General features: G+C 46.8%; 1 protein-coding gene across 1 annotated transcript in view; it reads right to left on the reverse strand.

Moving 5' to 3' along the window:
* Positions 1 to 12978: 12978 nt before the first annotated feature.
* LOC149432846 (serine/threonine-protein kinase NLK2) overlaps positions 12979 to 26927 on the reverse strand; it is a 31973-nt gene continuing 18024 nt past the window's right edge. The window contains exons 6-11 of the mRNA XM_089664871.1: positions 25406 to 25615; positions 24071 to 24172; positions 22354 to 22440; positions 19286 to 19484; positions 19084 to 19177; positions 12979 to 17826 (exon numbers count right to left, since the gene is read on the reverse strand). Of these exons, the coding sequence (XP_089520997.1) occupies positions 17778 to 17826; positions 19084 to 19177; positions 19286 to 19484; positions 22354 to 22440; positions 24071 to 24172; positions 25406 to 25615 (741 nt within the window). The 3' untranslated portion in view covers positions 12979 to 17777. The remainder of the gene's footprint in view (positions 17827 to 19083; positions 19178 to 19285; positions 19485 to 22353; positions 22441 to 24070; positions 24173 to 25405; positions 25616 to 26927) is intronic.

Here is a 26927-nt window from a genome sequence, read left to right on the forward strand (position 1 = left end):
TTGTGCAGAAGGACTGGTCTTGTCTCCGCCCCCTCCTGTAGCTTTCTGTAGGCAGCCTACTGGGCCCCTCCCACCACTCTGCTCCTTGCACAAATTATGTACAGCACAGTGATGATGTCACCCTTACTTTTACAAGTTAATATCTGAGTTTTCAAAGGCATTTGGTGCATAATGGATTTACATCTATTGAGGAAGACATTCTTTCAATGTTAAAATGCGCATTTTAGGACAAAAGATTAGTTTAAGCCCCCAACATATTTTCTGAAAACAGAGACCCTTGAAAACAAAATTGTGGTAGTTACAATTTTTTTTTTAGGTAACATATTAGTGAACACGACGATCCAGCGCTGTGCCCAGTTGTCTCCTCTTCCTGGTCTGTCTACTGGCTCCATGGCAGTGGGAGCCATTAACTCCTGCTGCTCTCCAGTCCAGTCAAAACCACTAAGGAGGTAGCAGGGGGGTTAGGGGGGGGCAGGGCCAAGTCGCACTATGTGTGTCAATAGACACACACAGTCCAGCTCAGGAGTGCCTCCATAGCAAGCTGCTTGCTACGGGGGCATTTGTAGAATAGGAGGAGCAGAAGTAATTGGCAGGGGATCAGTAGAGGAGGATCCGGGCTGCTCTGTGCAAAACCATTACACAGAGCAGGTAAGTAAAACATGTTTGTTATAAAAAAAAAAACCTTTAGAATCACTCTTACTGTATTGCTAACTAACAAGCCCCGCTATGTGATTGCATATTGCTGGCGACAGGTCCTCCTAAATATCTCCTCCACACGCCACTGCAGCTAATCAAGCACAGATCTTGCTTTATTAGCTGCTTCCCTAGTCACAGCAGCCGGGGAACAACAGCTCTGAGCCCTGGTGAAATACATGTTTCTTCCAGGTTCCTTCACCAGAGAGAGGATCAACAAATGGATGTTTGTTGATCTCCCACATTCTACCTGGCAACCCTGGCATGCAAGTGGAAGAACAGAGCCCAGAATACACGGCATGGGGATCCCACCAGGGGACTGTAGTCACTACATCCTCACCAAATCACCTCTATCTGAAAACCAACGGTCAGCTTGACAAGTGTACACACGCTGTGTACTGTGAATACCCCCACTGCTGCCAATGGTTGGGGGGGGGGGGGGTGATAAAACCACATTCACTCCAATGAGCTGTGCTTTGGACCTCAGTATGGATATCTGCTCTGTGTAATTACATCCCAATGCTCCAGTATCTAATCTGGGCCGAGTACTCATCATACCGGTAAGTATGGGGCATTTTTATTAAACAGTCAATGTAACTATCACCAAATAGTCACTGGTGGAGACTCAATCACTTTTACTGAGAACACACACACCAGGGATTCACCTAGAGCAAGGATTTGTTGAATGTCAGGTTTACATATACACACGAAATTGCCAAAAGTATCGGTTGGCTGGCCTTTCCATGCACATGACCTTTTAATGGCCTCCCAGTCTTAGTCCGTAGGGTTCAATATTGAGTTGGCCCCGCCCTTTCCCCCGCACATGACCTTTTAATGGCCTCCCAGTCTTAGTCCGTAAGGTTCAATATTGAGTTGGCCCCGCCCTTTCCACACACACGACCTTTAATGGCCCCCCAGTCTTAGTCCGTAGGGTTCAATATTGAGTTGGCCCCGCCCTTTGCAGCTATAACAGCTTCAACTCTTCTGGGAAGGCCGTCCACAAGGTTTAGGAGGGTGTCTATGGGAAGGTTGGACCATTCTTCCAGAAGCACATTTGTCAGGTCAGGCACTGATGTCGGGGGAGGGGGCCTGGCTCGCAGTCTCCGCTCTAATTCATCCCAAAGGTGTTCTATGGGGTTGAGGTCAGGACTCTGTGCAGGACAGTCAAGTTCCTCCACCCCAAACTGGCTCCTCCATGTCTTTATGGACCTTGCGTTGTGCACTGGTGGGCAGTCATGTTGGAACAGGAAGGGGCCATCCCCAAACTCCTCCCACAAAGTTGGGAGCATGAAATTGTCTAAAATGTTGCCTTAAGAGTTCCCTTCACTGGAACTAGGGGGCCAAGCCCAACCCCTGAAAAACAACCCCCACCATAATCCCCCCTCCACCAAACTTTACACTTGGCACAATGCAGTCAGGCAAGTACCGTTCTCCTGGCAACCGCCAAACCCAGACACGTCCATCGGATTGCCAGAGAAGAGTGATTAGTCACTCCAGAGAACACATCTCCCCTGCTCTAGAGTCCAGTGGCGGCGTGCTTTACACCACAGCATCCCACACTTTGCATTGCGCTTGATGTAAGGCTTGGATGCAGCTGCTCGGCCATAGAAACCCATTCCATGAAGCTCTCTACGCACTGTAGTTGGGCTCATCTGAAGGCCACACCAAGTTTGGAGGTCTTTAGCTATTGACTCTGCAGACAGCTGGTGACTTCTGCGCACTGTGCGCTTCAGCATGCGCTGACCCCGCCCTGTCATGTGACGTGGCCTACCACTTGGTGGCTGAGTGGCTGTTGTTCCCAGTTGCTTCCACTTTGTTATAATCCCACTAACAGTTGAGCGTGGAATATTTAGTAGCCAGGAAATGTCACGGATGGACTTATTGCCCAGGTGGCCACCTATCACGGGACCACGCTTGGAGTTACTGAGCTCCTGAGAGCGACCCATTCTTTCACCAATGTTTGTAGAAGCAGTCTGCATGCCTAGGGGCTTGATTGTATACACCTGTGTCCATGGAGGGGATTGGAACACCTGAATCACATGATTTGGAGGGCGGGGCCAATACTTTAATACTTTTGGCAATATAATGTACATCTCTATGTGTAGAGAAGACACCTTCAGGTGCTTGCCGATCTCACTCCACTCTACCTGGGCTTTTCTTCACAGAGAATAGGTACTGAACCCCCCCCCCCCCCATCAAAGTCGCCTCCTTGTCTCTGCCCCCACCACCCACCTCCAAGCACTGTCTCTTGGTTCCACCTCTTCCCACCTCCCATTACTGCTGCGTTTAGAGACTACATAAACCAAGTATCATTTTATGGTGCTAAGTAATTTGCATGGAATTTGTTAATGATAACAAGAAAAGCAGTAAAGTAGTTTCCCTTCAGCAGCAATAGACCCCTACCCAACAACAATGGACAGTCGCAACAGAATATGACCCCCAGCAGCAACAACAGATCTCTCAGAAACCAGAATCAACAGACTCTCCAGCAGCCAGCAACAATAGACCTCTCCCTCAGTAGTAGATCCCTTCCAGCAGCAAAGACCCCCCTCCAGCAACAATAGACCCCTCCCTAAATAGTAGATCCCTTCCAGCAACAAATGACCTCCCCCCAGCAACAATAGACCCCCTCCCTCAGTAGTAGATCCCTTCCAGCAACAAACGACCCCCCAGCAACAATAGTCCCCTACCTCTGTAGTAGATCCCTTCCAGCAGCAAAGACCCCCCCAGCAACAATAGACCCCTCCCTCAATAGTAGATCCCTTCCAGCAGCAAAGACCACCCAGCAACAATAGACCCCTCCCTCAGTAGTAGATCCATTCCAGCAACAAATGACCCCCCAGCAACAATAGACCCCTACCTCTGTAGTAGATCCCTTCCAGCAACAAGTGACCCCCAGCGATGATAGAGCCCTTCCTCAGTAGTAGATTCCTTCCAGCAACAAATGACCCCCCAGTGACGATAGAGCCCTTCCTCAGTAGTAGATCACTTCCAGCAACAAATGACCCCCCAGCAATAACAGACCCCTCCCTCAGTAGTAGATCCCTTCCAGCAACAAATGACCCCCCACAGCGACAATAGACTCCTCCCTCAGTAGTAGATCCCTTCCAGCAACAAATGACCCCCCAGCAATAATAGACCCCTCCCTCAGTAGTAGATCCCTTCCAGCAACAAATGACCCCCCAGCAATAACAGACCCCTCCCTCAGTAGTAGATCCCTTCCAGCAACAAATGACCCCCCACAGCGACAATAGACTCCTCCCTCAGTAGTAGATCCCTTCCAGCAACAAATGACCCCCAGCAATAATAGACCCCTCCCTCAGTAGTAGATCCCTTCCAGCAACAAATGACCCCCCACAGCGACAATAGACTCCTCCCTCAGTAGTAGATCCCTTCCAGCAACAAATGATCCCCCCAGCAACAATAGAACCCTTCCTCAGTAGTAGATCCCTTCCAGCAACAAATGACCCCCCAGCAACAAAAGATCATAGCGCAAAAATGGATTCTCTCCAGTGACAATAGATCCCCCAACAGCCACCATCAATAGACCTTCCAGCACATCCCTAAACCCCGTGCCATTAAATACTTTCAGAGCTGGAGGTGCCTGCGTTCCCGCTGATAAATATATATATATCAAACATGTATAAATACATCAGTGGTTCATATTATGATATAATGGACTCGGTGTAGAGCAAGGGTGGACTGACAACTTATGGGGCCCCCAGGAAATAGGGGATCATGGGGCCCCTGTGTCCTCACCCACACTCAAATCACACCCAAAAAGCCTATGAAAGATACCAGGGACATCTCATGGGGTCCCCTACTGACCCCAGGCCCTCGGGCAGTGCCCAAGTACCCGAATGGTTAGTCCGCCCCTGGTGTAGAGTTATTCCCCCTGAGGTCATCACAGAGGACAAGGGGGCGCTCTTTACCTCTGGAGGAAAATAAATTTAATCTCCAAACACGGAAAGGTTTCTTCACAGTGAGAGCTGAGAATGTGGAATAGACTCCCTCAAGAGTTGGTTGTGGCCAGCTCAGTGGATTGCTGTAGGAAAGTCCTGGATTCTTTCTTGGATACACAGAATATAACTGGATATAACATTTATAGGGAAAGGTGATCCAGGGAATATCCGATTGCCTCTCGGGGGATCAGGAAGGAGCACATTGCATCGTGCTTTGCTGGGGTTTTTTTTGCCTTCCTCTGGATCAACTGTGGGTGTAGGATTATAACTTTTTTTTTTTTTAATGGTTGCACTGGATGGACTTTTGTCTTTTTTTCAGCCAGACTAACTATGTAACTCAATATACAGTATATACAGTTGTGTTCAAAATAATAGCAGTGTGTTGAAAAAAGTGAATAAAGCTGAAAATCCTTCTAATAGCTTTTATTTCCATCCACACAAATGCATTGGGAACACGACACATTCTATTCCAAATCACAACATGAAGAAAAATACATCAAATTTGTGTTGTTCCATTAAAAAAATGGAAGAAAAGTGAATATTAGACGGTTCAAAAAAATCGCAGTGTTTGTATTCTTCTTTACAAACTCCAACATTCACTATATAAACTGAGAAATGTTTGAAGATTTTGCTTTCCTTTGAATGACTTCATGAATATTTGGTTGTAGTCGCACTGTTTCTGAGAACTGCTGTACATCTGTGTTGCATGGAGTCACCCAACTTCGGGCCCCTGTGATCAGGTATTCCAGCCCAGGATGATTGGACCACATTCCACAGTTCTTCTCTATTTCTTGGTTTTGCCTCAGAAACGGCATTTTTGATGTCACCCCACAAGTTTTCTATTGGATGAAGATCCGGGGATTGGGCTGGCCACTCCATAACGTCCATCTTGTTGGTCTGGAACCAAGATGTTGTACATTTACTGGTGTGTTTGGGGTCGTTGTCTTGTTGGAACACCCATTTCAAGGGCATTTCCTCTTCAGCATAAGGCAGCATGACCTCTTCAAGTATTCTGATGGATTCAAACTGATCCATGATCCCTGGTATGCGATAAATAGGCCCAACACCGTAGTATGAGAAACATCCCCATATCATGATGCTTGCACCACCATGCTTCACGGTCTTCACAGTGTACTGTGGCTTGAATTCAGTGTTTGGGGGTCGTCTGACAAACTGTCTCCGCCCACTAGACCCAAAAAGAAAAATCTTACTTTCATCAGCCCACAAAATGTTGCGCCATTTCTCTTTAGGCCGGTCAATGTGCTCTTTGGCAGATTGTAACCTCTTCAGCACACGTCTTTTTCCCAACAGTGGGACTTTGCGGGGACTTCTTGCAGATAGCTTGGCTTCACATCGGCGTCTTCTAATTGTAACAGTCCTCACAGGGAACGTCACACCTTCTTTCATCTTCCTGGAGCTGATTGTTGGCTGAGTCCGCGCCATTTTGGCTATTCTTCTATCCATTCCAATGGTAGTTTTTCGCTTTCTTCCGCGTCTTTCAGGTTTTGGTTGCCATTTTAAAGCATTTGCGATCATTTTAGCTGAGCAGCCGATCATTTTCTGCACTTCTTTATATGTTTTCCCCTCTCCAATCAACTTTTTAATCAAGGTACGCTGTTATTCTGAACAATGTCTGGAACGACCCATTTTCCTCAGAATTTCAGAGAGAAATGCACTGTAACCAGCATGGACAACATTTGCTGCCTTCCTTCCTTAAATAAGGGCAATAATTGCCACCTGTTTTTCAGAGAATGAATGACCTCACTAATAGGACTCCACACTGCTATTATTTTGAACACGCCGCTTTCAATGAGTGATTCAATGACACAGAATCAGCAGCATGCATGTCATGACTGTTGGATCTGTTGGATTTCTATTACTCTACTACACCTGCTAGGAAATTATCTGCCATGTAGAAATATAATTTCTACCAAAAACAGTGATTGATCCAGTTAGTGATGTCTGACGGCTATTATTTTGAACACAACTGTATACACACATAAACACTGATACTGTTACAATGTAGCAATGTTTCTTGGACCTCGGTATGGACATTGGCTCTGTGTGATTACACCCCAATGCAGCAATGTCTAGTTATCATACCGGTAAGAATGGGGCATTTTTATTAGGCAGTCAATGTGACTTTCATCAAACATTCACTGGTGGAGAATCAGTCACTGTTACTGAATACACATGGAGCAGAAAGATTTGTGTTGAATGTCGGCTTTATCTATACATCCCTATGTGTACAGAGCCATCCCTGCGTGTTCATGACGTGGCCGTACCATACACACAATGCAGTGCAGCAGACACATCCCAGTGGAACGGTCCATGCGGCACTACAGCTGCAGAAGACGCAATCAATTCGCAGTAAAATCATTATCATACCTTAATAAAGGTCCCCTCGTCTCCGCTCCAGTGAAGGTTTGGGGTAGAGGGCGGTGGAAGAGGAAATTGCATCCAAACCACAAACTTCTGTGTACAGAAAACTTCCGTCACCGGCTCTGAAGCCACGTGAGAGGAAACGTGACGCACGGCGTCCATGCGGTCTGGTCGTTATACACCCATCACTCAATCTCTCAGGCACCTCGCAGGCAGGGTACCCAAGTCATGGCTGGAAAGGGAGAACATTTCCTCAGTCTCCCCTCCCCCAGTGATCAGCCTGTACATTGTAACTTTGTAGCAGGTCAAAAGACTCTGCAGAAGGGCTGGCTTGTGGCAGAAATTTGTGAACACAGCCAAAAACTGCTCAGGGTTCAGGATTTACATCATTGTGAGACAGATGTTCTCTCCAGGAAGTAGTTGGTGACCCCAGCAGATGCCTGAACAAAGATGGTGCCATCCTTTCAGAAAGAGAAGTTGTATACAATTATTTTTTTCAGCCTCTCAGCACTGTTGGTCTCCTCCAGGCTCCTTCGGGTTTACATGCATTGCTCTGGACTGACAACACTGCATCATCCCTTCACAATGTGTGTCTGGACAGGTACTTGTAGTCGCCATCGGAGATTATGTGACAGAGTGACAACACAGGAGCCTGATCAAGAGACAGTTGTCACCCTATAACAGGAAGTGCCAGAACCTTCATGTTGGGATCATCAGAGATTATTTTAATAAAACCGACACTGAGAACGTTTGCAGTTGCATGAACATGTAAAAGATGATGTGATCGGAGTGATTGTGTTTAGTTCCTCTTACTGAAGCCTTGTTTACTTCATGGGTGGATCCGTTCTCTGTGTATCTTCCTGCAGTGAAGAGTAACGAGACGTCATCCACTTTTAGGGAGCGAAGCCCTACCTGTCAGGAATGTAGACTTTTTCAAAAGGAGTAGCCCACACCTGGCCATGAAACAGCTTTTGATTCAATTGTCCAATTACTTTTGGTCCCTAGAAAAAAGGGGGGATGGCTACTCTTAAGAGCTGTAATACCTGAACCCTTCCTCCAGTTTGGATGTACATACCCTCAAATTACACCTGAGAGTGCGCACTTCCACCCCATATCCATCATAGAACTATACCTTGAATATGTTTTGGTTGATACCTGAAAAAACTAACATTGTGCCTGTGTCCAAATCTAGATGGACCCAACTGTACATGCCATGACGGCCAAGAGAGACAGAGGTCATACATGCCATGACAGCCAAAAAGGGGAGAGGCCATACATGCCATGACAGCCAAAAAGGGGAGAGGCCATACATGCCATGACAGCCAAAAAGGGGAGAGGCCATACATGGCATGACAGCCAAGAGAGACAGAGGTCATATATGCCATGGCAGCCAAAAAGGGGAGAGGCCATACATGCCATGACAGCCAAAAAGGGGAGAGGCCATACATGGTATGACAGCCAAGAGAGACAGAGGTCATATATGCCATGGCAGCCAAAAAAGGGGAGAGATCATACATGCCATGACAGCCAAAAAGGGGAGAGGCCATACATGGCATGACAGCCAAGAGAGACAGAGGTCATATATGCCATGGCAGCCAAAAAAGGGGAGAGATCATACATGCCATGACAGCCAAAAAGGGAAGACGCCATTCATATGACAGCCAAGAGCAGTGTACCTGATTCGACAGCCAAGAGGGGTACGGGAAACACCATGCTGACAAATAGGGGTATGGATGACACCATGACGTACAAGAGGATTATAGGTTATGCATACCATGACAGCCAATAGAGGGATAGGTGACACCATGACAGCCAAGAGAGGGATAGGTGACACCATGACAGCCAAGAGAGGGATAGGTGACACCATGACAGCCAAGAGAGGGATAGGTGACACCATGACAGCCAATAGAGGGATAGGTGACACCATGACAGCCAAAAGAGGGATAGGTGACACCATGACAGCCAAGAGAGGGATAGGTGACACCATGACAGCCAAGAGAGGGATAGGTGACTCCATGACAGCCAAGAGAGGGATAGGTGACACCATGACTCCCATGTAACACATCACATACCGTAGTAATTAGTCACTTTCAACTACACGTGTTCTGTAATGTTGAAGACATGAATAGCTCCTCCAAGCCACGTCTTCAGTTCTCATACATATCAGGAAGCTACGACAACATTAATATCCACACTGGGAGCACCGACACCTCAATCCAATCGCCATGGAATGTGGAGACGATTATTGTCCAAGAACAGGACGGGAGGTTGGAAAGTTTGGAAGCTTCCGGTCTAGTTTTACGTAAAAATGAACACCTATGCACTGACACCAAGGATGGGATGATGTAACTAGATCAGGTGGTTCCACAACCTCCCACCCTGTTCTTGCACAAACATCTAACCTGAGAATCTATGATTGGATGAGGGCGTCTGTGTGGAGATAAATGCTGGGGTGTGTTCCTAATACTTAATAGAATAAAGAAGTTTCAAATGTTGCTTAATGCATTCACATGCCTCCTCAGACCCAGTCTATCCAGACAGTATGGTCACCTGCTGACATGACATCATCCACAAGCAGCTTAACTCTTCAATAATCTCAACACAATTTTGTGCATGTGAAATTTAGAGCTGTCCTGGGCCTCTGCTCACTTCCTGTTACTTCAAGGAGTCTCATTAGCCCTCCCAGTTCTTGGACTACAGAACAATTAGACCCTATGCTGTGGAAGCTCAGGAAAGGGCAAATGGACAGGGCTGACACCACCACCTTTGATTTCAGTCCAAAAAATAATGTGCGTTGCCAGCCCAAAACATTAAAAGTATTTCTTGCAGATCAACAACAGGTATTTTTCTGTATTGCAGGGTGTGTAAACGCCAGGATCCATACTTACTTCTCCCCTAGAGCACCCTTTCTCAACCAGGGTGCCCAGGCGCCCCGGGGTGCCTTGACGTTCTTCAGGGGTGCCTTGGCAAAAGGTCTAAAAATTGCCCAAAACCCGTATACAAGTCAGCGGGTGGAACAAGCCGGCCTTTTAGTTACACAAAGCCACGTTTTCATTGTGCGTCATTACCACCTTCTAGCTGCCGGCATCCTGACAACCAATGACATCATCAGCTGATAGGGAGGTTGTCAGCTGCCTGCACAGCATCCTAGTTTGACCCTCCCCTGCCTCTCTCCATCAGTGCTGGGGTCACATTATCTCAGTGATGGAGAAAAACTGAGGGAGAGGAGAAACAATGGACTACTAGTCAGTACCAGTGCGCCAAAGTGTATTTGCTTTGAAAGAATAAATCCCCTCTAATGTTGGGTGTCCTACATGTGTGGATCTTGCTGCGTTATATAAAACTAGTAGAATAGTTTTTTCACATTTTAGGATGGGGTGCCCTTTGAAAATTATGGACAGTCTCGAGGCACCCCATTTTAGAAACATCGGCACCGACATGCACTTCGTATTGCAAAAAAAAATTCATAAAAAATTTGTAAACCGAGGCATTTATTTTCATTCGTACACCAAAAATTACGATAACCGAGTCGTTCGTAAACCGAGGTACACCTGTATACTGGAATTCACGCAGCTCTAGATGCTATACTAATAATGGCAGCGATCAGCAACTTATAGTGGGATTGTGATAGTGTGGCGGGCAATCTGGTGCAGACAGACACTTGCTGGAGGGGGGGGTAGAATGTCACCAGCACACCGAAGATCACCAATATGGGTCCACATTTTTAATGAACGATCACATAGTTACAGCAAGGCAACGTTTCGGAGTCTCACAGGACCTCTTCATCAGACGTGACAAATTGTGACAGAAACTGGAGAACTATTTAAGAAAACCAAACGTTGCCTTGCTGTAACTATGTGATCCTTCATTAAAACTTTTGGACTCATATTGGTGATCCTCGGTGTGCCGGTGACATTTTCCCTCGCTGATTCTGGTTGGTTCCAGCCGATTGTCACTGCAGCGTCCACTTATACACACCGCCATTTTTAAACGCAGAAACGTGTGCATTTGGATTGTACACTTGCATACTGGCTGAGGGGGAGGGGGGCACTGACTAACTGACACTGATGTCACTAGTGAAGCTACTACAGTGACCAGTGCTAACACTGCGCACTGTACTAATGACACTGGCTGGGAAGGTGTTAACATCAAAGGCCAATCAAGGGGTTAACTGTGTGCCTAACAAGTGTAATGTGTGCTGGTTATACTCACAAATCTGTTTTTTCTCCTCGCTTTTCAGGGAAAAGAAACCACCTGATCGCTGTGTTTGTAAACACAGAACTCTGTGCTGTGATTGGCCAGTTGATCAGCAGGTATAGAGCCAGAATCATTGGCTCAAACCTGCTGACCAACTCGTGCTGTGTCCAATCACAGCACAGGTGAGCAGGGGGCGCAGGTAACAGGAGGCAATGTATGGGTATGTTGCCTAGCCTGTAGATGTACTGTGGGCGGTGGCAAATGGTTAAAGCGGAGTTCCGCACACCCTGTTAAAAAATAAAAGTCAGCAGCTCCAAAAACTGCAGCTGCTGACTTTTAAAAAACAGCCACTTACCTGTCCCTCGGTCCCGTGTTGTCCCCCCCGCAGCCCGTTTCACCGGCCGTCCTGTATTCCAGGAGGCCGGCATCTTCAGTGTGGGCACGCGGCTGTGATAGATTACGGCTTCACAGCCGGGTGCCCACTGCGCATGCGGGGGTAGCGCTGCGCTTCATGAATGGTCCTGTAGTCTTCTGGGACCTGTCACGTGTCCTAAAAGACTACCGGGAGGGAGGATACCTTCCGCTTCCGATCACCTAGGTGATCGGACCGGAAACCTGTCATATTCGGGTACCCGCACCCCCCAAAGGTGCCAATCCTTAATGGGGATCAGTCCTTAAAGCGGAACTTCCCCTTTTGGATGGAGCTCCACTTTAAAGGGACAAAACATAGGGAAGTGAGCATGTGTTGCACAGATGTCTTAGATTGTAAGCTCCAAGGATCAGGGCCCTCCTAACCCTCTTATACTGAACTGTATTGTCTCCCGTTATTATTATTTCAGGTACTTATATAGCGCCGTCAGTTTACGCCGCGCTTTACATATATATTGTACATTCACATCAGTCCCTAACCCTCAAGGGGCGTACAATCTAAGGTCCCTAACCCTCAAGGGGTGTACAATCTAAGGTCCCTAACTCACATTCATACATACACATACTAGGGACAATCTAGACAGGAGCCAATTCACCTCCCAGCATGTCTTTGGAGGGTGGGAGGAAACCGGAGTACCCAGAGGAAACCCACGCAGGCACAGGGAGAACATGCAAACTCCAGGCAGATGGTTATTATTATTTATTTATTACTTATTTCAGGTACTTATATAGCGCCGTCAATTTACGCAGCGCTTTACATATATATTGTACATTCACATCACTCCCTAACCCTCAAGGGGTGTACAATCTAAGGTCCCTAACTCACATTCATACATACACATACCAGGAACAATTTAGACAGGAGCCAATTCACCTACCAGCATGTCTTTGGAGGGTGGGAGGAAACCAGAGTACCAGGAGGAAACCCACGCAGGCACAGGGAGAACATGCAAACTCCAGGCAGGTGGTGCCACTGTTGGGATTCGAACCAACGACCCGAGTTCTGCCAGGCAGAAGTGCTAACCATTTAGTCACTGTGGTTATATTGTTATAAACTGTTGGCACTATATAAATCCTGTATAATAATAATAATAATATAATAATGTACTGCATGTCTGTATTTTTTTTTTCCCGACACTTTAACAAATCTTAAAATAACTTTTACAACTAAAATATCAAAACGTATATGAAAATGTAGTGAATGTGTTTACATAACTAGAATGTTGGATTCTTCCCACCTGGAGTTCGGCTTTCTGGGGTCGGGATCCATGCGAGCGAAGGCCGGCACTTGAAAAAGACGACACAACACATCCAGTTTAAAAGGCAGGACAGAGTTTATTTAAGCTGCTGGATCCAACCAACAGGCTTGAAATAAATCCTGTAGATGCTAAATTCAAGTTTTCAGGGAACTCGGGTTTTTCACATTTAGGAAAAAAACAAAAAAAAAACACAATATTTTAACAAGTTTCAAACAATCATAATAAAATAAACACTTAATGGAAGAGGTAGATTATTGAATGGGTTTCAAACCATAGGTACAGTGATATATGTCATTCGCCCTAGCACACGTGATACACATCTGTACACAAGTTTATAAGTTAAGAAATCGGTGAGAATAGGGAGAGGAAAAAAACAAACAAAAAAAACAAAAAAAAAAAAAAACAGTCAAGACGGAGCATCCCTTCAAGCTACCAGTTCTCGACCGGAGGCTGTAACAGGTTCCTCCAGCAGTGCAGGGGGTTCAACATTGCATTCTGGTGGGAGAAGTCCCCCCCACCCTCCTCCACCACCACCACCCAACTGCAATATTATTACCCATTGACCACAAGACGGCAGCAACACGGCTACACCTACAATTACTACCGCAGCTTGTGGGTCGTTTATAGTAAAAATCCTCTGCTGCAGTATCACTCAGTGTCCACAAGACAGCTACACACGTCTGCATTATATTGCAGGGAAAAGAAAAATCCTGCATTGCAACAACAACCAGCAACCGCAAAATGGCAGCGACATAGCTGCACGAACAATTGTTGTCATGAGGAATTGCTTCATTGCAATGCCAACCAGCAACCACAAGATGGCAGCGACATAGCTGCACGAACAATTGTTGTCATGAGGAATTGCTTCATTGCAATGCCAACCAGCAACCACAAGATGGCAGCGACATAGCTGCACGAACAATTGTTGTCATGAGGAATTGCTTCATTGCAATGCCAACCAGCAACCACAAGATGGCAGCGACATAGCTGCACGAACAATTGTTGTCATGAGGAATTGCTTCATTGCAATGCCAACCAGCAACCGCAAGATGGCAGCAGCGAGTAGACAAAAGCCCCAGATGGGAGATTGAACTCTGACCAGGGGCGGACTGACAACTCACGGGGCCCCTGGGCAATAGGGGATCATGGGGCCCCTGTGTCCTTGCCCAAACTCAAAAAAGCCTATGAAAAAGGTACCAGGGGCATATCATGGGGCTCCCTACTGACCCCGGGCCCGTGTTTGTAAATGGTCAGTCCGCCCCTGACTCCAACTACTAGATACTAGTTCCAGGACCGTGACACGGAACAGGTCCAGTTCCATTCAAGCTGAACAGGAGGCTTAGGCCCTGGATAGTTGTTTCCTCTGGGGCTTATCGCTGATTTTTGCTTTTTTTTTTTTAACCCAACAGCATTATAGGGAGGCAATGTCATCGAGTGTCCACTAGCATTCTAGGAATTGTCATTGCGCAAAACCACTAGTATGCCCCAGGGTAACAGCAACCAAATGTAGTAAGGAAAAGGTCCATAAGATGATCCTAAAATGGCCACAAAGTCCTTAGAGTAGCCCCTGCAAATATAGAGATATCTGAAGAAAATAAGAGGGCGATTTTAAGTGCAGCATAAAATAAATGTATTATGAAAAAAAAAAAAAGGAGTAAAAATCCACTCATATGAGTATGAATACTAAAAATACACGTCACTTAACCCAAACGCTGTCATCTGTGGTCCCGGGTAGGGTGGAAGAAGTTCCAGCTAAGGCATGGAAACTTCCAGGCTGGAGAAAGAGGAGTTACCACCTTGAAACGCGTAGTCATGCCTCCCGTACACACCCCCAGAGTCTGACATCACTGCTCAGGTTCCCACGCTGTCAAACCTTTGATCCGCTGTGGAGAGAGTAAGTTAAGGCATGGAAGCCAAACGGTCAAAGACTGGACAGCGTGGGAACCTCAGCAGGGCCGTCGGACTCTGAAGGTGTGTGGGAGGCGTGGTTACATGTTTCAAGGCAGTAACACCTCTTTCTCAAGCCTCAAGAGGTTTCCATGCCTTAGTTGGATGTTCTTCCACACTGCCTGTGACCACAAATGAAGGTTTTTGGGTTACATGACATGCATTTTATCCTTTAAAACTTGTGGGAGTGGGCATTTACTCTTATTATAAAATGTGTTTTCTGCTGCACTTTAGAAGCGCCATCGTGTTCTTCTGTTATAGGGATTCATTGCCATTGAGTGTCCACAAGATAGCAATCACAACAGCACTTTAGGAAGGCAATGCCCACTACTGCAAGGCCACTTAGTGTCCACAAAATGGTCATCAACAGCATTATAAGGAGGTGATGCCCTCTACTGCAAGACCATTCAGTGTCCATGAGATGGCATTCAACAGCATTCTATGGAGGTGATGCCCTCTACTGCAAGACCATTCAGTGTCTATGAGATGGCATTCAACAGCATTATATGGAGGTGATGCCCTCTACTGCAAGACCATTCAGTGTCCATGAGATGGCATTCAAAGCATTCTATGGAGGTGATGCCCTCTACTGCAAGACCATTCGGTGTCCATGAGATGGCATTCAACAGCATTCTATGGAGGTGATGCCCTCTACTGCAAGACCATTCAGCGTCCATGAGATGGCATTCAACAGCATTCTATGGAGGTGATGCCCTCTACTGCAAGACCATTCAGTGTCCATGAGATGGCATTCAACAGCATTCTATGGAGGTGATGCCCTCTACTACAAGACCATTCAGCGTCCATGAGATGGCATTCAACAGCATTATATGGAGGTGATGCCCTCTACTGCAAGACCATTCAGCGTCCATGAGATGGCATTCAAAGCATTCTATGGAGGTGATGCCCTCTACTGCAAGACCATTCGGTGTCCATGAGATGGCATTCAACAGCATTCTATGGAGGTGATGCCCTCTACTGCAAGACCATTCAGCGTCCATGAGATGGCATTCAACAGCATTCTATGGAGGTGATGCCCTCTACTGCAAGACCATAAGCATTCAACAGCATTCTATGGACGTGATGCCCTCTACTGCAAGACCATTCGGTGTCCATGAGATGGCATTCAACAGCATTCTATGGAGGTGATGCCCTCTACTGCAAGACCATTCAGTGTCCATAAGATGGCATTCAACAGCATTCTATGGAGGTGATGCCCTCTACTGCAAGACCATTCAGTGTCCATGAGATGGCATTCAACAGCATTCTATGGAGGTGATGCCCTCTACTGCAAGACCATTCAGCGTCCATGAGATGGCATTCAACAGCATTCTATGGAGGTGATGCCCTCTACTGCAAGACCATAAGCATTCAACAGCATTCTATGGAGGTGATGCCCTCTACTGCAAGACCATTCGGTGTCCATGAGATGGCATTCAACAGCATTCTATGGAGGTGATGCCCTCTACTGCAAGACCATTCGGTGTCCATGAGATGGCATTCAACAGCATTATATGGAGGTGATGCCCTCTACTGCAAGACCATTCAGTGTCCATGAGATGGCATTCAACAGCATTATAAGGAGGTGATGCCCTCTTCTTCAGCACCATTCAGTGTCCACTGAAGGCAATAAAATGGCATTATATGGAGGAAATGCCCTCACTGCAATATTGTTTAGTGTCCACTAGTTGGCAATCATTTTGAACCATCTGATGTGTAATTGACTGCCTTGTACAGGATTTAAAACCCTCTATTGTCCCATCACCCACCGTCCACAAGAATAGCAGCGATACAAGGTATTGTGAACTCAAAAATATATTACCCAATGAGCACAAGGTGGCAGTCAGCCACAGAGGAAAAAAACCACGCCCACTTTGCAGCCTGGACACCAGTCAAGCAACCAACCCTGGTGCATACAGAGGTGGAAGGATCATTAAAACTGCGGTCTAGTAGCCTTCATAAAAAAAAACCCACCAGAACCAACTGCCAGACAAGTATTGCTATCCTCAGGTCCCAGCCAATGAAGAAGGTCACAACTCTGTAACTGCCATTCTATTAGAGTCCATTGGGACACTCTCCATCTAAAAGGGAAAAAAAGGATTTTGGAAATAGTGAATAAGGGGGGAGGGGATTAGGATGGAGGTCCAATCAAAGGCTTGCCCTGCTATCCCACACACGGGCAGGTTGCCTCTGATTCTCTAACACCAATACCTTCCCAAAGTGCACTGCTCTGGACTGGACCTGTAGCTTTGGTAACCAATGTCCAAGCCTATTAATTTGCCCGGATCCTAGTTACCGGCTGAACAACCACGAGGATACTTTGTACAGTGAATACAAAAAAAACAAAAAAAAAAAGGAAGGGTTAAAAGCACAACATATAGGAAGTGATGCATTAGACGGAGCACACCTCCCCTCTGGAAAGAAGTGAGATTTTGGCCGTGTATATCAAACACTACAATAAATGCTACACAGAGTAGCACACCCGCTATTGGTCAGGGGTGGATCCAAGGTAGGCGAGGCTCCAGTGAGGCAGTGATAGGGGAGGGGTTAGCTGGACAAGGCAGAGGAATCTCTGTATAGAAAATATTTACAGCGTCCTTTATCCGTAATGACGTCCCTCGGCCAATCACTGCCACCCCCCCATTGGGGAGGAAGGTAAAGAACCGCATAGGATTCTGGAAATAAAGATGTATAGTCCTTAACCAGAGCATTACGAAGCGGAACAGAGAGGAATAAGAGGAAATTAAACGGGGAGAGGCAGGGAATGAGCAAGAGAACGGGGGGTTGGGACTATCTCATGTACAGCAGTGGAAGGACATTCGGGTAACTTCATGCCGTGAACGGAGAACAGCCGGAGCTGGTTTCTTAGACTTCGTCCCCAATATCCGGAGCTCTAGGAGGATTCTGTTCATCTTTCCTCTTTCTTGGAAACTTTTGAGGAATGCCATGCCGTGGACCTGGCAAAGAAAGACACAAAGAAAGTGAAAAGCTGGACAAAGGGTACAGTAATGGGGTCTGCCTGTGAGCCTGAGTAATGTCACACCACAGGGCTCTGTCTCTGAGCAACATCACAAACAAAAAATAAAACATTTGGAAGACATTCATACATGTACACAGTACAGGAGCAAGAACTCCCCCTAATGTGAACCTCAAATTAAAGCTGAACGTGATATTAAAAGAAAAATACAAAGAAAGTGAAGAGCTGGACAAAGGGTACAGTAATGGGGGTCTGCCTCTGAGCCTGAATGATGTCACAATAATGTGTCCTGACTCTAAACCTGAGTGATGTCACAATAATGGGTCCCAGCTCTGAGCCCGAGTGGTGGCATAGCGCAGGGGTCTGCCTCGGAGCCTGAGTGGTGGGCACAGTGCTGGGGTCTGCCTCGGAGCCCGAGTGGTGGGCACAGTGCTGGGGTCTGCCTCGGAGCCCGAGTGGTGGGCACAGTGCTGGGGTCTGCCTCGGAGCCCGAGTGGTGGGCACAGTGCTGGGTTCTGCCTCGGAGCCCGAGTGGTGGGCACGGTAATGGGGTCTACCTCGAAGTCTGAGTGGTGGGCACAGTAATGGAGTCTGCCTTGGAGCCTGAGTGGTGGGCACAGTAATGGGATCTGACTCTGAGGCTAAGGAGGCACACCTCCCTGGATTTTAACAGACAAGTCTGACAGGTACTGCTGCATGTTATCTTGGCATCCTCCAGGTTGCTTAACTACTGGGTATGGCAGCTGCTTCGGTATTAAAACTCAGCCGCCTGTTTTTACCACCTGCCCATGTGCAAGAGGCCTTTTTTTTTCCAAAACCGTTGTAATCAATGCATTTCATACTACAGTTTCTAGTGTGCTTATGTCAGCTCTCAACCGACCTGTTAAGCCATCACGAGGCTGATATCATGGCCGATCATGTGCAGCACCACGGCCAATGCAGAACAGAGTAAAATGCAGCTTCCTTGACTGTAAAGGATAGGAATGCATAGTTCTCTTTCAGATAACAACGGATTCACACATTTAGTGCAGAGGGTGTTTTTTTTCGGGTTTTTTTATTGATAGATGCCCCCCCCCCCCACCTGCCCCTTTTTCCTACTGTTGAACTGTTGTAAAAAGTTGTACAAACCATAACAAAAAAAAGAAAAGAAATAAATCAAGTTGTCTGTCGGATTCTAGCTTTAGTATTTTGGAAGCAAGACGTGAAAACATATTTGGCGTAGAGAAGCACGGCTTACCTAATAAATGTTTTGAACGCGGCAGAGTGGGGGTTTATACACAGCGGGGGTCGTTTTCCCTGTTGTTGGTCTGTGATGAAGCGATGAACCAGCTCTGTATGAGCAGAAGATGAAGCTACCATGAGTCTATGCCCGATAACCTCTGACCTCACCCCCCAGCTCCCGCCCAACCCACGCAGCAGAAGCCAGTAGCGTCTCTCACCTTTGACCTGCCAGACGGAAGTCAGGCTCTTCTCATATGAGTCATCGAATCGGTCGGTGGCCGTGGGCTCAAAGTCAGCGGTGTAGACACGGCCGGACGACACGGAGTAGCAGCAGTGACACATACATGTGTGGTAACGGAGACGACCTTCTTCCAGGTAGGGGTGGGCCAAGGCATCCTTAGCCGAGATCCTCTTTGACTGCAAGAAGACATCAGTGGTAAGACCGCAACGCTCTAATAATATGGCTTCCTGATTCTGTGTGGTCAGGATACGTGGCCATCTATAATAAAAGAACCTGAGCTGGGGATTAAAACAGTGAACCGAATGAAAGTCTTACAGGTCTTTGAGCAGTTCAGCCTCTCCACCTGCACACCTCTTATGGACCAGGGGCATACTGACATTACTACTATGGGCCAGATGACTTGGCAAAATCTCTTTACTTAAAATGAAAAATTAAAATGACAACAAAAACATAAAACAAATAAAAAAATATTTTTTTTATTTTAGAATAAAACCATGTGGCAAATGGAAGCCTTTTAGGTCTTGCTTTTTTGCACCTGTACTCCCCCTATTGACATATTTACATTTCTGCTATGAGCATATTGGTTGTGCCATACCAACAATAAAAAAATAAATAAATAAAACAGCATACACAGCATGATGGCTAAGTGGTTAGCACTTCCATCTGGCAGCATTAGGGTCGTTGGTTCAAATCCCAACCACAGCACCACCTGTCTGGAGCTTGCATGTTCTCCCTGTGCCTGCGTGGGTTTCCTCCCACACTCCAAAGACATGCTGGTAGGTTAATTGGCTCCTGTCTAAATTGTCCCTAGTATGTGTATGTATGAATGTGAGTTATGGACCTTAGATTGTACACCCCTTGAGGGTTAGGGACCTTAGATTGTACACCCCTTGAGGGTTAGGGACTGATGTGAATGTACAATATATATGTAAAGTGCTGCTAAATTGACGGCGCTATATAAGTACCTGAGACAAAATAAAATAAATACAAAATGAAAGCCCTACGTTCTTTACCTGTTTCCGCTTTTGCACCTGTACAGATTTACATTTCTGCTATGGGCGTACAAATTCAGCTATAAAAATGCCAATGCTTACGATAACAAGTAAAAACATTTCATTTCCTTTTTTCAATCAACCAATGCTTCCTCATTTCTATGATTTTTTTTTTATGGATTATATATATACATACACTATATTGCCAGAAGTATTGGGCCCGCCCTCCAAATCATGTGATTCAGGTGTTCCAATCCCCTCCATATCATGTGATTCAGGTGTTCCAATCCCCTCCATATCATGTGATTCAGGTGTTCCAATCACCTCCATGGACACAGGTGTATACAATCACGCCCCTAGGCATGCAGACGGCTTCTACAAACATTGGTGAAAGAATGGGTCGCTCTCAGGAGCTCAGTGACTCCAAGCGTGGTCCCGTGATAGGTGGTCACCTGTGCAATAAGTCCATCCGTGACATTTCCCGGCTACTAAATATTCCACGCTCAACTGTTAGTGGGATTATAACAAAGTGGAAGCAACTGGGAACAACAGCCACTCAGCCACCAAGTGGTAGGCCACGTCACATGACAGGGCGGGGTCAGTGCATGCTGAAGTGTACAGTGCGCAGAAGTCGCCAACTGTCTGCAGAGTCAATAGCTAAAGACCTCCAAACTTGGTGTGGCCTTCAGATGAGCCCAACAACAGTGCGTAGAGAGCTTCATGGAATGGGTTTCCATGGCCGAGCAGCTGCATCCAAGCCTTACATCACCAAGTGCAATGCAAAGCGTCGGATGCCGTGGTGTAAAGCACGCCGCCACTGGACTCTAGAGCAGTGGTGACGTGTTCTCTGGAGTGACCAATCAGGCTTCTCTGTCTGGCAATCCGATGGACATGTCTGGGTTTGGCTGTGGCCAAGATTACGGAACTTGCCTGACTGCATTGTGCCAAGTGTAAAGTTTGGTGGAGGGGGGATTATGGTGTGGGGTTGTTTTTCTGGGATTTGGCTTGGCCCCCTAGTTCCAGTAAAAGGAACTCTTAAGGTGCCAGCGTACCAAGCCATTTTGGACAATTTCATGCTCCCAACTTTGTGGGAAGAGTTTGGGGATGACTCCTTCCTGTTCCAACATGGCTGCACACCAGTGCACAAAGCAAGGTCCATAAAGACATGGAGGAGCCAGTTTGGGGTGGAGGAACTTGACTGTCCTGCACAGAGTCCTGACCTCAACCCCATAGAACACCTTTGGGATGAATTAGAGCGGAGACTGCGAGCCAGGCCCCCTCCCCCGACCTCAGTGCCTGACCTGACAAATGTGCTTCTGGAAGAATGGTCCAACCTTCCCATAGACACCCTCCTAAACCTTGTGGACGGCCTTCCCAGAAGAATTGAAGCTGTTATAGCTGCGAAGGGCGGGGCCAACTCAATATTGAATCCTACGGACTAAGACTGGGAGGCCATTAAAGGTCATGTGCATGGAAAGGGCGGGGCCAACTCAATATTGGATGCTATGGACTAAGAAAGGGGGGGCCATTAAAGGTCATGTGTGTGGAAAGGCAGGCCGAGCAATACTTGGGGCAATATAAAGTGTGTGTGTGTAGAGGAGATCTGGTGCTAGAATTCCTGCCCTCGACCTGATGTTTGCAGTACCACATGTGCGGGACAATCGCTGTTTGTGCCCATGCAGGACTGACATGTGCGTTTGTCTTTTGCATGCACGCACAGGTGTGCTTTAACAAAAAAAAAAATGTTTTCAAATGATTTACACTATGACTTTTATTGTTATCACGAAGAATATACATATCCCCTGTAATAACAACAGGCAGGCGATGTTACAATGTGGGGCCGGGCAGGAGTGGTGGGGGAAGTGTCAGCAGGGAGCACGGGACGGGGCGTACAAAATACTTCCTCATTTTCGGGGGTGCACGTCTCATGCCAAAAGTCCACAAGTGGTTAAAATTAAGAGTTAATGCAAAATTAAAGCAGAGATCCAAGTATGCCCCCCACCCACCAACATACAATGCCTTGGAAGATGCGGACGAGCACAAGACAACTCACCGGATCAAACAGCAGCATTCGGCACAGGAGGTGAACAGCTTCATGGGTGGCTTCACCAGACAGCATATACAGGACAGAGAGAGATGGCTGCCGAGAGACAATGGAGAACACTGAGCTAAAGAGGACCTGTCACCAAGTAAAAGCACACTGACATGCAGCACTTCATCGACCAAGGGCCAGAAATGTGCTCCAGATGTGTTTCGGATGCGTTTTTGCTTACATTTCACACCACACTCCGTTCCAGTGCGTATTTTGCTGTGTTCCAGTACAGTTCTGTGCAGAAAAAATGCAGCATGTTCTACTTTTTTTTCTGCACCAGAACGCACTGAAACAGATTGCACTGGTGTGCACTAGGGCCGTTGGAATACATGGAAAACACTGTGCATGCATTTTTGATGTAGAAAAAAAAAAGGCATTGGACTGCATCTGGTGTGAACCATCCTTAAGGGCTGCTTCACACTAGATGCAGTTCATTGCGTTTTTTTTCTGCATCAAAAAATGCATGCACAGTGTTTTCCATGTATTCCAATGGCCCTAGTGCACACCAGTACAGTCTGTTCCAGTCAGTTTCCAGTGAATAAAAAAAAAAAAAAGTAGAACTGGGAACTAGTGGTGCACAGAAATGCCGAAACCGATACCGAAAATTCAGAATGCATGTGGCCGAAAACCGAAATGTCTGCGTATGTGGGGGTGAGGAAGCTCCAATTTTTTTTCTACTTTCATGTATATATATATATATATATATATATATTTTAAACTTATGATCTTATTGCTATTACATAGGGGACCAATATTCCCCTATGTGATAGCATATGAGTGACAGGTCCTCTTTGTAGGGGGGAGGGGCTGGGGGGGGGCAGTGTGTGCAAGGAGGGGAGCAGTGTATACAGTGAGGGAGCAGTGGCAGATACAGAGAGACTCCCCCACTGGCTGTCACTATAGGTCAGTGCCAATTTTTAAAACGCAATCGCCGGCTTTTTTTTTTCTTCACTATAGCTCACAGAATTAGCTGTCAATTTCCCCGGAGCTAAAGGAAACTTTGTTTCTTTTAACTTGCGGAAATAAACTAAAAGGAAACTCTTTCTTTTAGCTCCAGGAAAAGTGACAACTGATTCTGTGAGCTATAGTGAAGAAAAAAAAAAGCCGGTAATTACATTTAAAAACCGGCACTGACATATAGAGACAGCCAGTCACTGTATACACTGCTCCTCTCCTGCCTTTCTCTGCCCCCCCCCCCCCCCCCCACATCTGCAGAACACACAGTCTCCTGTATCGGCTAAATTGCCGATAAAGCTGTTTTCGGCTGGTATGTTTCAGTGGGCGAAATGTCGGTGCATCCCTACCGGAAACGGAGTGTGGTGTGAACTGTGAGCAAAAATGTATCTGGAAAACATCCGGAGTGTATTTTTGTGGTGTGAAATGGCCCTAAAAGTAACATTTCCACTGTCAGCGTCCACATTAATGTATCACACAAAATTCTGTCACTGCGACAGAATTAAAACAGTTCGGTTTCTATAATGCTCCAACATGAGCCTCCTATTTGCTGCAAAAACAGAATGGAAGGAATGTTGAAGCAACCAGGTTCCAACTGCTACTTTTCGGCACAGGAATAAAAAAACACAAAAAGGACAGCAGTATTGGATTGGGTGCTATTGCCAACGCTCCCATCAGACTCTGCTGTTATTCATTTACGAGGCTTCCTATTTGATAAACTTACCGGCTTGTGGGGGCCACGTAGGATGTGGGCTCTGGCTCCCTCGCAGGCTGACCGCATGGCAGTAAGAGGCGGCGTTCCCAGGAGGTCTGTGATCAGGTCCAGCTGGGGAGAGATAGGAGAAGGATACAGTGACTGCGGGGAGAGCGGATATAGTGAATGCAGGGTCGGGGGAGAGTGGATATAGTGAATGCAGGGTCCGGGGAGAGCGGATATAGTGAATGCGGGGTCCGGGGAGAGCGGATATAGTGAATGCAGGGTCGGGGGAGAGTGGATATAGTGAATGCAGGGTCCGGGGAGAGCGGATATAGTGAATGCAGGGTCCGGGGAGAGCGGATATAGTGAATGCAGGGTCCGGGGAGAGCGGATATAGTTAATGCGGGGTCCGGGGAGACCAGATATAGTGAATGTGGGGTCCGGGGAGAGCGGATATAGTGAATGCAGGGTCCGAGGAGAGCGGATATAGTGAATGCGGGGTCCAGGGAGAGCGGATATAGTGAATGCAGGGTCCGGGGAGAGCGGATATAGTGAATGCGGGGTCTGGGGAGAGCGGATATAGTGAATGCAGGGTCCGGGGAGAGTGGATATAGTGAATGCAGGGTCCGGGGAGACCGGATATAGTGAATGCGGGGTCCGGGGAGAGCAGATATAGTGAATGTGGGGTCCAGGGAGAGCGGATATAGTGAATGCAGGGTCCGGGGAGAGCGGATATAGTGAATGCGGGGTCCGGGGAGAGCGGATATAGTGAATGTGGGGTCCGGGGAGAGCGGATATAGTGAATGTGGGGTCCGGGGAGAGCGGATATAGTGAATGTGGGGTCCGGGGAGATCAGATATAGTGAATGCAGGGTCCGGGGAGAGCGGATATAGTGAATGCGGGGTCCGGGGAGAGCGGATATAGTGAATGCGGGGTCCGGGGAGAGCGGATATAGTGAATGTGGGGTCCGGGGAGAGCGGATATAGTGAATGTGGGGTCTGGGGAGATCAGATATAGTGAATGCAGGGTCCGGGGAGAGCAGATATAGTGAATGCGGGGTCCAGGGAGAGGGGATATAGTGAATGCAGGGTCCGGGGAGAGCGGATATAGTGAATGCGGGGTCCGGGGAGAGCGGATATAGTGAATGTGGGGTCCGGGGAGAGCGGATATAGTGAATGCGGGGTCCGGGGAGAGCGGATATAGTGAATGTGGGGTCCTGGGTTTAGTAACACTTTAAATTACAAGAGCAGCCCCTGTTTTTTTTTGTACGGTCATTAGCGGCATGGGTAAAAGTGACAGAATATTGTACAGTCTTGTATGGCATAAACAAGGGCTGATATCTGACAGCGGCACCCCACATACCTGTTGGATGGGGCTCTGGGCCTGAAACAGGATTCTCCTCCCCAGCAGCTCAGCAAATATACAGCCCACAGACCAGATGTCGATGGCGTTTTGGTAATGCCGGCTTCCCATGAGGATCTCCGGGGCCCGATAGTACTGGGTCACCACTTCCTGGGTCATGTGCTGAGACTCGTCAGGTTCCTCTACCCGAGCCAAACCGAAGTCACAGATCTGTGCAGAGCCAAGGAGGGAAAGCAGGCAGATTAGAGACAGGTGAGCTGTGTGGATGGAGCTGAGCTCTGGGGCAGTTACTTTGAAGAATAAACAGACCCATCAGGCCTCATGCAAACTATATGTTATAAAAAAACAGTAACATTAGCTGTAGAACGTTGCGTTTTTGTATTAGAGTTTTGCAACAATTTTCAGCTACTACTATTCTTTGCTCCACACCGAGCATCTAATCTCCCAGGATCCATTGGTGACCAACCCTAAGGCCCAGAGGAAAGTGATTTAATCGCTGACCCCTACCGCAGCCCACAATTTGAGAAGACCTTTAGAGGCGTCATCCCACTACAGAGGGAAAGCTTATCCATTGCGAGCTGCATCTTTTCCAGGACAGAGGGGAACTCTGGTTTGATTAATAATTGCGCATCTGGTGAGTGCGCAATTTTATTATTTCCTGCACGACACCGAATTTACGCCTTATTGGGAGTATCTGAGTCACCTTCCCGATTGCACCTTCTTAACCCCTTCACACCTGAGGGTAAAACAAATCTAAATGCCTAAGCACAATTCTGCAACGTTGACATGTGATAGTAAAACCGTACATATCATCACAACTACTTTGTACATCCAGGTCTTGATGTACCTTGATTTTTTGAGGACAAATTGGGCTTTCATTTGGTGGTAAATGGTAACGGATATCTCCTGTTTTTATTATTAAAGGAAAACTGGCCCAAAATAGTAAAAAAAAAAAACATTTTTTTATTTAGCTGTGTGTTTTTCTTGTTACTACCATAACCTACCAGCAGAGAACATCCCAAAATAAATTCTACAGCTCCTGATGATCGCAGCGATACCATATATGTGTGTGTTATTTGTTATTTGTACCCGTAGTACAGCCCAGAAACAATAGTGCGCATTTTGTTTTTGTCTTTTTTTAACCTAAAACACGCTGACATTGACTGACTAATACCAATTTTTTTTTTAAATCCTGACCTTTGACCCTGACCTTGACCTAAACACTAACCCTGGCACTGAACTGGACCAAACCTTAATCTAGGTATTTTTCTTTATTTTTTTTTCTTTTTTAATATTTATTTATTTATCTTTTATTCTGTAGGTCGATCATTTCCATCAAACGATGGGGCGTCCTTACGTTCCTAACACCTCACCCAGTCCATGTCAGTAGAGATCCATTAGGAGATTTGTCCCCATTAAGATCTGATGGGTTTCCAAAGTGTTCCTTTCATTTTTTTTTTTTTTTAGCAGTGTATCTTATTTAGGACGCACTGATATCATCATTCGACTCTGTACTTCTCTA

Source organism: Staurois parvus, unplaced genomic scaffold (genome assembly GCF_062004578.1).
Source record: "Staurois parvus isolate SC_StPar_1 unplaced genomic scaffold, SC_StPar_1.0 ptg002083l, whole genome shotgun sequence".
In the NCBI taxonomy this organism is placed as follows: Eukaryota; Metazoa; Chordata; class Amphibia; order Anura; family Ranidae; genus Staurois; species Staurois parvus.